The sequence below is a fragment of the Manis pentadactyla genome, chromosome 3 (assembly GCF_030020395.1).
Source record: "Manis pentadactyla isolate mManPen7 chromosome 3, mManPen7.hap1, whole genome shotgun sequence".
Taxonomy (NCBI): domain Eukaryota; kingdom Metazoa; phylum Chordata; class Mammalia; order Pholidota; family Manidae; genus Manis; species Manis pentadactyla.
The window spans coordinates 186741017-186759421 of NC_080021.1; the positions used below are offsets into that span (position 1 = coordinate 186741017).

General features: G+C 40.2%; 1 protein-coding gene across 6 annotated transcripts in view; it reads right to left on the reverse strand.

Annotated features, from left to right (window-relative positions):
* RNF38 (ring finger protein 38) overlaps nt 1-16736 on the reverse strand; it is a 143086-nt gene extending 126350 nt beyond the window's left edge. For 3 of the 6 annotated variants that reach the window (XM_036888342.2, XM_036888341.2, XM_036888340.2), the window contains exon 1: nt 16391-16731. In XM_036888342.2, the coding sequence (XP_036744237.2) occupies nt 16391-16643 (253 nt within the window). In that variant the 5' untranslated portion in view covers nt 16644-16731. Of the gene's footprint in view, nt 1-16390 lie in introns of all 6 variants that reach the window. The other 3 variants (XM_036888343.2, XM_036888344.2, XM_036888349.2) reach the window with 3 other exon arrangements.
* Between the last annotated feature and the right edge of the window lie 1669 nt (nt 16737-18405).

Below are 18405 nucleotides of genomic sequence, written 5' to 3' on the forward strand. Positions count from 1 at the left end.
ACCTTGGAAGAAAAGCAGTTTGGCAGTTCCCCAAAAGGTTAAACAAGTAGTTACAATCTGACCTAGTAATCTGCTTCTAGGGGTATGTGTGTGTGTGTGTACCTAAAAGAAATTAAACATATGTCTACACAAAAGCTAGCATTACTCATGATAGTCCAAAAGGGGATGCACACTAAATGGCCATTAATTGATGAATAAATAAAATGTAGTATATCCTTACAATGAATATTATCTGGCCATAAAAGGGAATGAAGCACTGATATAGTTACAACATGGATGAACTTGAAAGTATTATGCTAAGTGAAACAAGCCAGTCACAAAAGACCACATAATGTATGATTCAACTTTTCAACTTTCTCTGATGGTCAGAGGCAGAGCTAAATAGTATCTTTTGTATCCCCATAGGACACAAAGGTCCAGAATAAGCAACTCTGTATTTAGACAGAAGATACATAGCTGTTGCCTAGCATTGGGGTGGGAAGAAATGGAGTGTGACTGCCAAAGGGTACAAGGTTTCTTTTTGGGTTGATGAAAAGATCTGGAATTAGATAGTGGTGATGGCTGCACACCTGTGAATATACCAAAATATCAAAAGCCACTGAACTGTACACTTTGTATGGTGAATTTTATAATATGTGAGTGACAATTCAATAAAACTTAAATTTTTTAGAAGAATGAGGTAGGACGCAGGATGGGAGGCTTCTGGGGTACTCATATTTCTTGTCTTATTGGTTGCACAGCATGTTCATATTTTGGTGATTCACTGGGCTGCAAACTTACAAGATGTGAATGTTTCTATAACATATGTCAAATAAATGTTTTAAAAATAACAACTAGATCTATAAATTCTGACTTAGAAAAAGATCCAAGATACACAGTAGGGGAAAAAAACAAATTTCAAAACAATATATATAGTATGATCACATTTTTATAATTTTATACACATACACATATATGTATGTGCACAGAAAAAAAAATGTAAGGATATACCAATCTATTCTCACTGATCTCTGAAGAATTCAAATAAAGGGACTTATACTTGGATACATATTTTGGTAATGGTTAACTTCTCTGCAATGTGTATTTTTGTAATCTGAAGTCAATAAATGTATCTAATAAAGATTAAAGAAGAAAAAAATAAAATAGACAATAAAACAATAGGAAAAAATCAATAAAACCAAGAGCTGGTTCTTTGAGAAAAAATAAACAGAAGATAAACCGTTAGCCAGACTTATCAAGAAGAAAAGAGAGAGCACACAAACAAAATCAGAAATGAAGACAACAGTCACAGCAGATACCACAGAAATGCAAAGAATTATTAGAGAATACTGTGAAAAAGTATATTCCAATAAATTGGACAACCTAGAAGAAAAGGACAAATTCCTAGAAAAATACAACCTTCCAAGACCAACCCAGGAAGAAACAGAAAATCTGAACAGACCAATCACCAGCAATGAGATTGAATTGGTAATCAAAAAACTCCCAAAAAAAACAAAATCCAGAACCAGATGGCTTCACAGCTAAATTCTACCAAACATTTAAAGAAGAGTTAATACCCACCCTTCCTAAAGTATTCCAAAAAGTAGAAGAGGAGAGGATACTTCTAAACTCACTCTATAAGGCCAGCATTACTCTAATACCAAAACCAGGCAAAGACACTACCAAAAAAAGAAAATTATAGACCAATATCCCTCATAACATAGGTGCAGAAATCTTCAACAAAATATTAGCAAACCAAATTCAAAAATACATCAAAAGGATCATTCATCATGACCAAATGGGATTTAGTCCAGGGATACAAGGATGGCATAATATTTGTAAATCAATCAGTATCGTATATATCAACAAAAAGGATAGAAACCTTCTTTACCAAGAGATGCTGAAAAAGCATTTGACAAAATTCAACATTCATTCATGATAAAAACTCAACAAAATGAGTACAGAGGGTAGGTACCTCAAAATAATAAAGGTCACATATGACAAACCCACAGCTAACATCATATTGAATGGCGAAAAGCTAAAAGCTTTTCTTCTAAGATCAGGAACAAGACAAGGATGTCCACTCTCACCACTTTATTTGACATAGTACTGGAGGTCCTAGTCACGGCAATCAGACAACACAAAGAAATAAAAGGCACCCAAATAGGTAAGGAAGAAGTTAAACTTCCACTACTTGCAGATGATGTCAGATTATACATAGAAAACCCTAAAGATTCCACCAAAAAACTATTAGAACTAATAACTGAATTCAGCAAAGTTGCAGGATACAAAATTAATAAACAGAAAAGTCCAGCATGGAGAGGAATACAGTCACTAATTCTGTAACATCTTTCTATGTGTTGACACATAGTAACTGCACTTGTTGGGTGAGGATTTAATATGGGTAACTGTTGAACCACTATGTTCTATATTTGAAACCAATATAAGATTGTACATCAACAATACTTCAATTTTAAAAAAGGCCAATAAATGTATACTTTTTAAAAACTTTTAAGACATAAAAGAATTTAATGAGGATGAGAACAGAAATTCCTGAATCAGCATGCAAAAATACAGAAATAATAAATCTAAAAATAAAAGACAATCATTTAAAAAAATAATAGAGACCATCATTTGACTGCTTACTATGTAGTAGGCACATACATTAGTTCATTTATGTATTTTACTGATGAGGAAATAGACAGATTTTTATCTAATAAAAAGAACAAAATATCACTTATCAAGATTAAGAAAGCTGTTACCACCTTTACAGAGGAATTTTAAAAGGTAAAAGAACACATGAACTCAGACTTTTTTTAAAGGTGGAAAACCATTTAATTTCCTTAAAAAAAGTCTAAATCACCAAAATTGACTACTTGCCTGTCACACAGAAAATCAAAGAAAACTGAATGGAAAAAAAAAAAAAAAAGTAAATAGTTACTGCATCTCCTCCCCCAAAGATTGTTTTTTCCATGTATTTCCAATGTAATACATTTAATGCATTTCCAAACAGTATTATCAATAGGACTTTTTTGTGGGAATCCTGACAAAAACTTTTCAAAAATGTACCTGGAAGGGGAAGAAAAAGATGTGATGAAAATAAAAAGTTTTTTTCAAAATAACTATAAGGATTTTGCCCTACCAAGCACTTACCTGTATAAAACTACAATAAATGTATAATATTGGTACCAAGATAAAAGACAGATCAACAGAAAAGACTACACAAACAGATCTAGGTATTAATGAAAATTCAATACATGATTAAAAATGTCATGTTAAATATATAATAAGCTGGTTAAATTGTGGTACATTCATATTAATGCAACAGTATTAATCAAATGCATAGCTATTAAGAATAAGGCAGATTATCCTGACATAGAAAGATAGTTACAATACAGTATGGCGTGAAAAAAAAAAAAACAATGGTTCATAGAGTAGGAAGTACAATATGGTCCCCTGTGTGTTAAATAAATACATTTATTTGAGAGCCACGCTATATATAAAAAATGTCTGGAAGGATATTCATACCAAAATACTTGTCATTACCTCTGGGATTCTAGTAGAGAGAATAATAAGAATAGAGTCCATCAGTCACAGTCCCAACAGTGAAGAGATGGCAACTCAAATTAGAATAATGTTAAATGGGTTTACTTTGAAAGGAATAATTACAAAACTGAGAGGTTAAGGCCTACAGAAACCACAGGGTTCGAACAGGAACCATGACTAGCAGTAGCGGAATTATTGCTCTGGCCTGCCACCCGCCCCCAAAAAAGATACAAATCAGAGATTACCAGAACCCAGTTAATATGATGCAGGCTACCTGGAGGAGAGGGGGTAAATATTCTGACCTCCTTCCCCTCCCTCCCTTCAATCTCTTCTGAAGGCTGGGCACAGCAAGAAGCCAGAGGACCTGGGAGCTCTTTCTATGGGGCAGAGAGTCAGGTGGAAAAGAGGGAGGATAGATAAATGAAGGACTTCTGGCCCAGATTTACTTTACCTTTTATAAAATTAATCACATAAATAGAAGTGCAACCTTTTCATTAAAAAGTAACACCTTACAAAGAAAGCTAAAGTCCCACCCTCTATAATCCTGATCCTTCTCCAGAAGTTATTATCTTTATTATAGTCAGTTTGGTAAGATTTGTTGTTGATTTTTTCTGAGACACACACTCACCACAATAAAACACACAGAATTGTTTTATGAAGTATTTGCTTAACATGAACATTATTAATTCCTCCATTACTTTCTGCAACCTTTCTCTTTACCATTTTCAGTACAGTTATGAAATAATGCTCAAGCCAAAATGGATGTTATTTATACGCTACCTCAAAATATGCCTCCTACTTCACCAGCTGCATTAGCAATACCCAGAATTTGTTTAAAATGCAAAAAAAAAAAAAAAAAATCAGGGCCCATCCTAGTGAGGTGAACCAAAAGCTCAGGAGGTTGGGGCCCAGTAATATTCCTTTAACCAGCCATCCACATGATTATTATGCAGGCTGAAGTTTGAGAGCCATACTCCACCATCACCAGTGCCCTAGCCAGGAATCTGCATTTAACAAGATCCCCAGGTGATGCATAAAGTGTGGGAGGCACTGGTCTACTTCAGAGCCATAAACCAAACCTCAATCCATGTTACCTGTAACCATCTGCATACAGAATATCTGTAAATGGTTTCTAGAGGTGGGAACCGGGAGGCTAGCAGAAAGAGCAGTGGTGTTTAATCTCTGAATTTGAATCTATCACTCTTGTGGGAAAAACATCAGCACTGCATGCCCTAGTTAGGCAGAGCATATTAGCAGTGTCATCTTTTTTGCATGACAGATAGCACATAACTACCATTAAACCACCCTTGGAAATTTATTGCTCTTAGGTGTCAATGTTAGACCTTAAATTCTCATTTGTCTTTTAAAATAACTGATTTTCAATTTTAACCCCAAGCATAATTAAGATGAGATACCCTTTGTTTGTACTGTTTCCTTTATTTGCTTCGTTTGTATTGTGTAGTGGGAATCCATCATTTAAAATTTACAGGGTTACACCTTTTCTGTTCTAACGGATTCCTTTACCAACGTCTCCAAGTGCATCTACCCTCCACTTCCATGCCACAGCCTCCACCTCCACACAGCTTGCAGAGAGGGGAAAATGTCCCCAGAATTCCATCTTCAGTTTCCTGCTGCTCCCACCAAGAAAGACTTAGAAATTTTATTTCAAAACCTGCACTCTTAAGCCCCTGTCTCAGCCTCTCCCTTTGCTCTCCTCTCATTTTCCTTCATTGAGTACCAGGTCTGGCCTCAGGCAACTGCAAACATTTTGACTTTCTCACAAAATCTGCCAGGGAAGCAACATACACATTTGGGCATAAGGATCATACTGTCTCACTGTTAATCCAGCCTGACTCAGCCTAATACAACGATCTGCTTTTTAAAGGCACTTCCAGTTTCACTTCTGGTTCCTACTAGGCTTATGCCCCGCCCCAATGCAACACAGCCCCCCTTTTGAGCTTTTCTGACCCAGGAAGTAGCTTGGTCAATTCAATGGGGGCCATACCCAATTCGACTTGCCTCTCTCTTCTTAAAGGAAAACAATCTTGGAATGAAAATTTCCAAAGCCCCTTTTCAATTTAATAACCTTTATTCCATAAAAACAGAGTTTTAGTCAAGCTTTAAAATAAATGTAGGCCCTGGGTTTTTAATTACATAGTATCAGGAAAAATAATATAACTATGCTATCAAACAATTTTGTTGTGAAAGGAAACATAATTACATCTCAAATGTACCAGAGAAAGACTTTGGTATGGTAAAACTAGTTTGATTTCTACCCCTACCCCACAAAATTATTTATGCTAAAATCACTTACGTCAATTGACACAGTTCATTTTTAAAAAGATTTTGTTTCACCAAAAATTAAGACTCAAAATATGTACAGTAGTATCTAAACATTCTAGAGTCAAATTCTGGCTTTTATTTTGATTGCAACACAGAAATTAAAACTTCACAAGTTGCACACAAATTCTTTTTAAGAACATAAATCTTCTGACTTGTTGGGTTTTCTGGGTTTCTTTTTAAGCAAATAATGATAGCTTTTATTTCTTTAAAATTAAAGCTCAAAAATATCATGGAATAGTAATGTTTTCAATAATATATGCAGTTTTTAATTGAATAATTGGATCACAAGAGTTCAAGACTCATACTGATAAATAGCAAAGGTAAGTCAACAAAAATGTCTAGCAGAGTGAACAAACATACCATAACTCCAGATACATTCTGAGGCTAAGGCTCCTGAAGAAACTCAAACCAGTAAATGGGTGTAAATTCCTCAATTATGTGGGTTAGTCAGTTTTTATCCTGACTGAATAGAAAGAATATCTCCCTCCTATGAATTAATACTATATTGCTTTGTAATCTGAAAAGCAGAGAATTCATTTTTCCTTTCTAGGAATCTATAAGCAAAGCAGAAGAAAAAGACTGAGTTGGCAGTGTTTGACTCAAAAGCAGGCCATATTCCAAAAATCTGTAAGTACTGTGCCTGGTTTTGACCTTACAATTCCACTTTCCTATGAACATTTTCTATGTGGATGGCCCACTGATGCCTATTAAGTACACAAGACAGATGAAATAATATTACAAACACCATCTATAACTGATTATGAAAAAAATTTACTCAGTCTCAGGCCACCTGAAGAAAGAATTTTTAACAAACATTCCAACCAATTTTGCAGTAGTTCATTTGGTAACCGCTACGGTACAGTATCTCCCTCAAACAATCCACTGTCTGACACAGCATCAACCCAACACCAGGCTCACCAACTGGTGACTGAAACGTTCATATTCTATGCTGCTGAATAAAGGGATATGTTTATGCTTTAGCTCACGACAAATCAGTTTATTATGGAAGTTAAGAAGGCTAAAAAGAAGTCTAACATCCATTCTTGCACTGATTTGAGGCAAGTGAGGGCACGCATACCCACAAAAAGATGGGAGTCAGAAGTTCTCTGAGTAGGAAATTTTTTCCTTGAGTTAAGTTTTTAATTTGCCTGAGTGCCCAGACAAGGATTCAGTTAAGGCCTAATGTTCGGAATCACAGAACCCAGGAGGTTTTCTAAGAAGCAATTTAAATATGCCTGTTCTAAAGTGAATCTACTCCAGTGCAGGCAGTCCTACTCCTCATGTGAAAAAGTAATCAATGACTCTAAAAAATCAATTAAATAATCCTAACACAATAGTTCAGAACTTTTTTAAAAAGCATGTATTTTTAAAAAGACAAAAATAAAAGTTTATACACCTTTAGAAGCAAAGGTAACACTAAGGAGTGCAAGTTCTCTTCAGTGACTAAAACAGTGATCACCTGCTCGTAACAGTAGACGCTTAAGCAACACAGATTTTAGCTGCATGGGTCCAGGTATTTTTTTCAATAAGTATATTGGAAAAATTTTTGGAGATTAGTAACAAAACATTTTTTCTCTAGCTTACTTTATTGTAAGAATACAGTATATAATACATATATGTTACGTGTTAATCAACTGTTTTATGTTATTGGTTAAGATTTCTGGTCAACAACAGTTATTTGGTAGTTAAGTTTTGGGGGATTTTTGACTACACACAGGTCGGCACGCCTATATCCCTTGTGTTGTTCAAGTATCAGCTGTACTCATTTGTTACCAAAACTGACTGCTAAGTTTGCTCAGACTATCTAGATGCAATAGAGCACGATGGCTAAAAATACAGACTGTGCAATTAGGCAGTTTGAGCTCATAACCCAATAACACTCTTAATAGTTACATCATCTCTAGCAAATTATTTAACCTCTCTGTGCTCTAGGTTCTTCATCTGCACAGTAAGGATAATAACAGCAACAACTTTAGAGGACTATTGTGAAAATTAAATTAATTAATCCAAGTAAAGTGCTTAGAGCAGAGCATGGCACATAATAAGTGACCACTATTATCTAGATATTTAAAAATGACAACTATACTTCAACTTTAAAAAAATTGTTAAAACTAAAGAACAGACATTTCCAGCTGAAGTAACAAAGGAACAGGAACACATATGGACAATAGGGCATTCTTTCCCTGGAGAATTAACATTCATGAGGAAGAAGAGTAGAAATTGGGATAATGAAGACCCAATTATGCTGGCCTTGAATGCCAGACCAAAAAATATTTCTTTTACTTAGAAGGCAGCCACTTGAATTTTTTATCTGATTAGATCTGTGCTTTAGCAACATTACTTATCATGTAATATCACATCACTACTATTAGTGCAATTTTAATGTTCTCTGCCCTCCTACTAAGGGTTGGCAGACCCAAAAATGCATTTGTTCTGCTACCAGTGTCAGAAATCTATTACTGAATCATATCTGAAATCCTCTCTATGCCTGGTACATAGTAAGCATTCAATAAATGTTTTACCATTACTTTAAAAAAAAATTAAAGTATCATTGATATACAATCTTATGAAGGTTTCACATGAACAACACTGTGGTTTCAACATTCACCCATACTATCAAGTCCTCGCCCCCACCATTGCAGTCACTGTCTATCAGTGTAGTAAGATGCCATAGTCATTACTTGTCTTCTCCATGCTGTACTGCCTTCTCCATGACCTACCTATATTGTGATTGCAAATTATAGTGCCCCTTAATCCCCTTCTCACTCTTCCGCCACCAGACCTCCCCAACTCCTCCCCTTCTGTAACCACTAGTCCCTTTTCGGAGTCTGTGGGTCTGCTGCTGTTTTACCATTACTTTTAATGGTCACCAGAAAGCAGTGAGGTGAAGAGTCAGAGGTTAATCTCCAAAGGAAATACATATAAATGAAACAAATGAAATAGCCAAATAAGTTTACAATTAAGCTAAAATATAATTGACTGCTGATCAATATACTTGTCTAAAACAGTGGTGGTGGCGGTGGAGGGTTTCAACCAACTTTTCATTAAAAACAGATAAAATGGATTCCTGAGTATTTTTAAATTTCACAAAATTTGGCTGTCAAATTGGTAGTCTTTTCAAAGGATTATTTGGGCAATATCTTTGTAACAGACTCTTTGTACCAGTAATCTTAAGTGAGGATAAATTTAATGTAGATTTCCTCAAGATATCTGCACCCTCATGTTCCTTGCACCATTATTTACAATAGATAAGACTGGGAAACAACCTAAGTGTTCAGCTGATGACTGGATGAAAATGTGGTATATACATATAATGGACTGCTAGTCAGCCATGAGAAATAAAGAAATCCTGCCATTTGTGACAACATGGATGAACCTGGAAGACATAATACTAAGTGAAATAAGTCAGAAAAAAACAAACACTATATGTATACCACATCTATATGGAATCTAAAAAAACTTTTATTAAAATTTAAAAAGTCAAACTCATAGGAACAGAGAGTAGAATGGTGTTTGCCAGGGAGAGGCTGGGGAGTAGGGGAAATGAGGAGATGTTGGTCAAAGGGCAAAAGCCTCCAGTAGTAAAATGAGTTAAGTTCTGAAGCTCTCATGTACAGCATGGGAACTATAGTTAATAATACTATATTGTACATTTGAAATCTGCTGAGTAGATCTTAGACATCTTCACTAAAAAAGAAAAGGTAACTGTGTGAGGTGATGGATTTATTAAATAACCTGATTGTGGTATAATCATTTCACAATGTACACATATATCAAATCATCACATTGCATGCCTTAAATATATACAATTTTATTTGCCAATAAAAAAGACAGATTTTCTCAAACAGAATAAAATCATACTAGAAAATAATAAAGGACCAACTCCTGACCTTACTCCAACAAGTAACTAGAGGAAGGGACAGTTGCAGCAGTAGTATGTTTCCAGGGACTATCTAGCTACCTGATTGCTTCACTCATCAAAGATGTCAGTGTTAATTATGCCAACAAAAAGAACCCCTTTCCCCTCACCTTGAGTAAGGAAGGCAGGAGCCCACTAACAAAAAGGGTCTAAAGATAACCTCTGCAGTCAATTGTTTGGTGCATTTCTTTAAAAAAGAAAAAAAAAAACTTGTTTAAGACACTAGTAATGTACTAACAGTTAACAGTTAACAGTAAGAATAAAGTTTTCACTGAAACATTGCCAACGGAGCTTGGAAATACATCATGACATAAGGTGGTTGATAAAGAGTTTATTAAGCACATATCTCCAGATTAATTGATTTTTTTCTGGCGGTGGCAGAAGGAAATCAGCTTCCAAAAAATATCAGTCAGTGTTTACTTTTAGAAACTTAAAAGAAAAAAATGGATTAGTAAGAGCACCCTCTGGATAGTAAGCAAGTTATGCATTTGGCTTTCTTGGGCAATCAAGCATTCTGGCAACACAAACAAAAAGACGAGGCGGCCTGGATTTCTACATACCTTCTTCTAAAGTACTTTTCAGTAACAATTTTAAACAAACAAACAAACAAAATGTTCCAGCTGTCTGATACTTTATAAAGCCTCAAATATCTTGCAAGTATGAGAATTTAAAACCCTGAAATGTACTCACTTAAACACGTTCCCTTCAGCATTACCAACAACGCTCCATTATCCATTTTGGTACTGGCTCCAGATGATTTTTAATACTTGCCTGACTTGTCCCTACCAACAAATACTTGGATACCATGTTTACCCTGCCTGCCCCCATTACTTGGTGGTGCTTAGGGAATTATAATTACAGTGATCCCGCCTTTAGAACATCCTCAGAGCACAAAGCCTCTTTGTATGATTGGGGGTAGGGGGTGCCTCCCATGCTCCACAGCAAAAGGTGGGTGGTGGCAAAACAGGCAGCAACGAAGCAAGATGAGTTGGAGCTACTATGGTGGCCCTCAGGTATGGCTCTATATTGTTCCAGGGGTTTTACTTGTGGATGCCCAGCCAAAAGGTTCTGCAGAGCCTCTGCACTCCTTGCTTGGGGAGAGGAAAGAGCAAGGCCTATCCTGAAGGATGGGCAAATCACCACCTAGCCCAGAAGGCCAGGAAGCAGAAGGGAGAATGAAAAAGGGGAGAAAAAAGAGCAAGAGTTGAAGCACACTCTTCTGTGTTCTCAGTATTGCAGGTAATAAAGTCTCTGACAATAAAGGCTATCACTCCAATCAATCAGTGGCATCCAGTAGGTGCTCAAATATACATTGAAGTTGAACAAAAATCTATAAAGGAAGACAAATCTATTAAATTTAAAAATAAGATAGCCCAAAAGCCAAATGAAAAATATTTTTGTTAACTACAAGAGTCCCAACTATTTGCAAAAGCAATTACAAAACGAATACTTGTTTTACTTGTAGCTTACCCTGTTACTTCAGTCTAGTCCTCAAAACTGCTTACTTTCCAGCTCTGACAATAAAACAAGTTTCCAGTGAAGATCAGTGAGCAGCATCTGCAGACACTGAAATCAAAGGTGCTGAAGCAGGATGGACAGACAGGTAACTTTCAACTCAAGCAACATGCCAAGAGCACTACAAAATGTCCTATTACTTAGCTGCTTGCCACTCTCTTCCATGTATGTATTTCTTCCTTTTTCCACTTCCCTCTACTTTTTCTTTCAAATGATTATATATATATATATATCAAAACTTACTATTTCTCCCTTATTTGTATACTTTACCACAAAAGCAGACAATACAATGATAACTTTCCATATCATGACTGGAGGAACTACTGATAAATCATCTTATAACCCCATCATTCTCTTCCTCCATTTGCCCAACATCAACCTATTCTAAGCAGTCCCTAGAATTGCACAAATATCCATTCAAGCAGGACAAGAAAAAAACCTGAAACCACTTTGGGTAAGGCCTATAGGTAAGAACTGTTTATTCTTCTTATATGGGCAGCAGACTATTTTTGTTGAACTTTTAGTTTTATTTACATAAATTTTCTTCAAAAAAATTCCTTTAAGATAGCAGAAAAAGTACCATGGAACTCTCTATCCATTATCCTCAATCATGTTTAAAAATAATAAAAAAAAGAGACAACAGAAACCACTTCAAATGTACCTCTCCCTTGAGCCCACAGAACAGCACTCTTCCATGACAACTGCTCTGAAAAATACGCACTGCCATTATTTGCAAAAGCAGTAGGAAGTCCAGTTTTGCCCTTCATCCGGCACTAACCCCCTCCCCCAAGAAAAAATGAAACAGCAGGAAGTGTAAACAACCACTTAATGGAAAATACAAACGGGTTAATATTTTCACAACTGGCTAAAAAGCCTCAGGTTTTAAGAAATTCAGCAATGCTAGTGTAGGGGGAAACAGGAAGAGAAAAATAACATTGTTATTTTCCCCTCAAAGTGAGCACTGTAAGAATGCAAGAGTTAAGGGGCACAATAGCTGTTTTTTTCTTCTTTACTTACCAGATACTTGTGTCTTTTTTAACAATTTCTCTCTTAGTCTGTCTTTCCATAAATAATGGTATTTTCTAAATAGTTTATTCCGAACATATTTCTCCAGCCCCGTAAACAAATTTTACAATTTTAAGCTGAATTCTGTTTCAACTGAGCATGATGATAAAAAGCCAGGGGTAGGTCCCTGTTCATGAGACGTCCACATGGAGAAAATCTTTTAGAGTCCCAGACCCAGCAGCAACCAGCCCGCTTCACAGAGCCCATGATGAGTATGGATGGCACCATTACAGGTGGACCAGTAGTTCCAAAGCTTCAGGGTCATCCAAGTTCACCAAGAACCTTTATGAGAATTAGAAAAGGGTGCCTCCTCTCTAAGGGGACACCATTCCACACATGGTGCTCATCTTGACAGCTGAGCACAGAATGATTTCCACTCCCACTTGCCACCCAGAACAGGTGCCCTTGCACTGCACACAATCTATCCAACACTACATAACAGCCCTGCAAACGTGTGCCTGGGACAACACTGCATCTCCAAAGTAGGTTTCCAACAAGAAGAACCTCACCAAAGACAAAAAGGCATTTTACAAATTTCATTACCAGAAATCCTCACATTTGTTAATATAATAAATTCATACCTAAACATATTAGGACAGGAACAAAAAGAGTCTAGCAGAGAAGGAAAACTAGCAAATCTGGAATAAAGGGAATTATCTTCGAGGATATCAGTTGTTATTTACGACCCTAATCTTTGACTATGGGTTCAAATAGCTGAACTTTAAATCCATGTCATAAGCTAAAATACTAAAGCAGTCATTATTATCTGCAGAGAAAAGTATGATCACATACATTTACCTTTGGGGATTAACTCTCCAAATATGCTATTTTTCCTTTTCTGTTAGATCCTTTTTTGCTCCCATTCTAACTATAAAACCAGATATGGTGACAAATGTGGTTAAAGTGTGTAAAACCTGATAAATAGCCCTTGTGGGTGGTGGATCCCTTAGCTACCTGTGGAAGAACAGTAACCTGGATTTGAAGGGTTTATCTACCACTCAATGGTTTCTAACCGTATCATTCTTTTATGCTCTACTAAGAGCTAAGAATCACACAGGCCCAAATTAGTAACAGTCACACAGGGAGGGCAACAGAAAGCAACCTGGGGACTAAACTGGGGCAAAACAGATGGAATAGAGCCCAGAGTTAGAAGGAGCCTAAGGTAGTGGTTCTCAAACTAGTGAGAATCAGAATCTACAGAGGAACTTTTTCAGAATCAGATTTTCTGGGTCCCTCCCTACAACTGGTAAGTCAGAATGTCCTGGAGCACTTAGATTTTTGACAAGGCTCAAACTGCTGACCTAGGTCCACTGAAAGTTTAGAAAAACTGGGAAATCCTCCATGCCTATTAGTTCCAAAATAAAAGTCATCCATTCCAAAACCAGGCTTTGCAGGTCAGAAAGGGATGAGAAGAGGATCACCAGCTTGCATGCCTAACAGGCTGTTCTGGGCTAGAGCCTGTAGCTAAAATTTCATTATCATAAGACAAAATCCTTGTGCTCTATAAACAAGAAAAATTTCTGTATGCGAAAATATTTCAAACATCTGAAAAATATTAAAATATAATATTTGTTTCTGTACCCTACATCCAAAATAAGCAAATCGTAACCTGCAATTATCTGATTCAGATTTTTTTAATAATAAAATACTATGGACATAATTAAAGCCCTCTGTGCACCCCTGTACAATCCTATTTCTCATCTTCTCTTCCCAGAGATAATCACCACTCTGAATTTGGTGTTGCTATCATCCATGCATGTTTTTATACTATGATTATTACATATGGACATAGCTTCAAACATTATTTTGCATGTTTTCAGCTTTTACACAAGTGGAAAAATTCTGGAAGAATTCTCCAGTGACTTGCTCTCCCACTCATTACGTTTGTGAGAGTCAACCATTTTAATGCACGGGGCTAGTTTATTTTTCAATAAAAGGACTATAATATTTAATGGTGTAGGACCATGTAACAATTTATGTATCGCCCTCTTGGTGAACATCTAAGCTGCACTGAGTGCACTTGTATTTCTTAGAGTATATACCCAGAAACTGAAATTTTGGGTAAATAGGTATGTTTGCCTTCCTTCAACTAGACATCATTATACTAACTCTTCCAGGTGGTTGTAGCATTTACATCCCCATTAGCAGTGTAGAAAAGTTGATTTCCCCTCAACCTCAGTGGTACTTGGATATCACAGCACTTAGTTTTGTCCATCTGATGGGTGTGAAATGGCATCTCACTTGTTGTTTCAGTCTGCATTTCCCTGATTATAAATCTGTAAGAAGTAAAATTTCATGCTTTTACACCTATCTGTAAATACGTGTGTCTTTTTAGAAAAATCTAATCCATCTTGGCTGGATTGGGACAGTTCTTCCCAAAGTGTCCGGCCAACAGCCACCACAGCTGGAAAGGAGGGCAGCAAGAAAACAGCTGACTTAAACAAGGAATCGTTTTGGACAAAGCGCCCTAATTAATGCATTTGCTAATTAGTCTTTCCCTTCCCTCTTTTGTCAAGCCTTACTTCCCAGACAATACTAGTGGTCTGCAGCATTACAACAGGAGAGAGAAAGGGGGTAGGGAGTGCAAAAGCTAAAATATTTGTATAAAAGTACTACAACTGTCTTTACTCAAAGAAAATGAAGTGATGGCAGACCAATACCTACTATTACTCAACCTTGTAAGATACTGGCCACCTCTAACAGACTCCTTTCAAACTCATCACGTCTGGCTCTCTCTCTGAAACATCTGTCTTTTTCTCTAGACTAGACACTGTTCCCCTCCATTCAGCAACCCTTCTATGTCCCTTCCCCCACAATGATTAAACATCCTCTTCTTTTTCTCCATTCTACAGCTTCTATTTTCTAGCTCCACAGAACCCTCCTTCTTGTCTACAACATGTTTCTCTCTCTCTCCCCCCCCATCTCTTTAACTCCAAGTCCAATCCTCCTTCCCTTTCCAAGATGCATCCACAGTAAAAAAACAACCCACCCCATCACCCATCCCAAATAAAACTGGGAAATTCATGCACTATGCTGCCCTATGATACATGCCAAGCAGGTGGGTTACTTGTGTCAATTCTCCCAGCTTCTTGTCCCCTTCACACCTGGGATAGCTGTTTTTTTCTCTGGGGGTTCTCCAAGTGTGACAGATCCAGGCCACCTGGAAAAACTCATTCAGCCTTCTGTGGCAGAAATGCCTTCACTAAGGCCATACAGGCACTTCTGCTTGGCGCATGAATGAAACTCAGGCATTTCATGAAAAAGACATCTTACAGGGGTCTCCACAAAAGCAGACAGGCCTCCTTCCTATTAATTTCAGTTGGATTGGTTTAGTCCGTGTAGTGGTGCCAAAGGTGGCCTGGCAAAGAACAAACGGTCCCCACCATAAGAAGTTTCCGAAGCTCTGCTCCACTCACTCAAGAAAGCCCTCTCTCCAACAGCACACCCCTCACACGGGTATCTTCCCCCGAGTCTCCCCAATCTTCTCGCCAGAGTACTACCATGCTTCCGAAGAGGCCCCTGAACCTCGGTCCGACCCCGCAAGAGATCCTTTCTCCCAAGACGGCCCAAAAAGCGTTGGGGGGGCATGCCTAGGAACAGGGCCTAGCGCCCCCTCCTACCCAATCTCGCTCTCTATTCTCGGGGGCTGGGGGTCTTCCCGCTCCCAGGGCCCCCTCCTCGTGGCCGCGCCGGCCCACGGTGCCCCGGCCCTTGCCCGGCTAGGACTCTCACTGGCTATGTGACCTTGGGCAAGTCACTTCCCCCATAAGCCTCAATTTCCTCCTCCACTAGGCAGAGACCTAGAGAGGTCCTGCCCTGCCCACGCCACGGGAGGGGGCTACTCACCCGCTGGGAAAACGCTTTGTGAGCCGGTCGGCGCCGCGGGGACGCAGGGCTCACAGGGGTCCGGGGCCGGACAAAGCTGACCCGGACAACGCTCCACCCGCTCCACACGCCTTTGGGCCCCCACCCCCGGGACCAGCCCACGCCCCTCCCCGCCCGGCCCGCTGCCGGACTCCGTACCTGCTCCCGGAGCTCGGCCGCAGGAGCCGCCACCCTGGGCGCCCGCCCGCGGAGGCCCGTGTCCGGGAGGGCTGAGGCGGCCGGCGGCGGCGGGCTCGGGCCGGGGCGGCGGCGGTGGGGGGCGCGGGCGGCGCGGGGGCCCGAGCTCGGCGGCGCCCGGCCTGGGAGACGACGGCTGAGGTTGGAAGTGCGCGGCGGCCGCGGCAGCTGAGGCGGCGGCGGCGGCGACCGCGGCGGCGGCGCTTCCGCTCATGGCGGGGCCGCGGGCAGCGGCTCCAACTGCGACTCGACTCCGGCGCGGCGGGCGCTGGCTGGGCCCGGGCCGGCGGCAGCGGCGGCGGTAGCGGCGACGGAGGCGGCTCCCGGAGGGGGAGGAGGCGGAGCCGGGAAGCAGCAGCGGCGGCGGCGGAGGGGGCGGGGACGCCGCGCCGCCGCCGCCAATAGGCGGCGGGCTGCTCGGCCGCGGCTCCCCGGCCGGCCGGGCGGCGCCGTGAGGTATCCTCCGCCGCGGTTGTTGGCGGAGGCCGGGAGGCCGAGGGCCGTCCGCCGGGAGAGCCCTGCTCCGGGTGCCGCCTCGCCTGGGTCAGCTCCCGGAGCGTGGGAGCGGGCCTCCGGAGTTGGGCCTCGCGCGACCCAGGCCCCACTGCGCCCGGAGCCCCTCTGCCTGGCTGCCTCCGTCGCCGGTGCTTGCGCCCGAGTTTGCCAGGGTCTTCGCCGGGGTAGCTGCCGCCCGCCGGCACTCCCGCGCACCAGCCTCCCGTTCCACGCTGTGCAGCCTCGGCCTCCTTCCTTCTCCTCTTCCCCACACTATAGCCGCAGTCTGCTCCCCTCTTTGCTGTTTGCTCAAAGTTTTAACCTTTCAGACACTTGGGAAAGAAACTCTCATCCCTTCTTAGGCTGGGTCTCAGTGATCATCAGTCAATCTCCGCGGACCCAGAGAGGACAGCAGAGGCAGAAACGAAAGAGGTGGAAGGCGCTACCTTCTCTAAGTCTAGAGACTCATCTGGAATTAAGAACGGGGGCCAGCCTGGCTCAGCCCTGGCCCCCGCCCCTGTCTCTGACTTTCTCTTCCTCTTTTTTACTTTAAACGCCCTTGTTGTTAAAGATTTACCCAAAACCATCCAACCTAGCTGGGCCTAGTTTCAAAGAAGGGAGAGTCTTTAGGTGAGGAAAAGTTTTTGAACTGTGCTGAGAGTTTTCCTCAGAGAATTCTTCAGATTCATGACCTCCTTGGCCACCCTCCTCTCCTTGGATGTGATGTTGGTCGCTGAAAGCATTTCCTTTTCATGTTTCTCTGATTCACATGTCAAAGCCATAGAGGAGTGAAATAAACCTAACCATGTGTTTTAGGAGTACCTCAAAGTACAGCCATGTGAGTGAGGGTGCAGCTAAACTGCCGACTAGATCATTTCAATAAAGTATTATCAGTAACCTTTCTCCACATGCAGCCACTACGTGGAGACTGAGCAGAGAGCAAGCTAGAAGCTGACAAGGCACAGTGCTACAGTGGTAGGTAGGCTGATAAGAGAGAAGTGTGTGTGAATCTTTGGCAACAGGCATTTCAAATTCCACCCTGATTGATACTAAGTGTGTGATCTTTCATTCACACTGTCATCAGAATGCTAGGCACTGGGAATAATATATTGATATATAGTCCAGACCTTCAAAGAGCTTACAGTACCCTTGGAAGATGGTGAGATACATTCTTTGAAGTTAAGAACTTAAGCATGAGTAGTTTGCCAGGTGGAACAGGTTGGGGTAAAGTAGACAGGGAAGACATTAAGATTATAATTGCCCAGGAGACATAGTATTTCCTGAATTCCATCCTTGACATTCTGGACACAGAGTGGGCAGATAATATATTACTACCTGGGTTTTCAGAACCAATGCCCACTGTAGAATGCCAATAAACTATGCTCATAAACTATAGCATTCTTCTCTCCTTTGATAGGTTTCAGCAGTCTTGAACAAAATCAGACCTATTTCCATCCCGAAGCCCAAACCCGTTTCAGCTC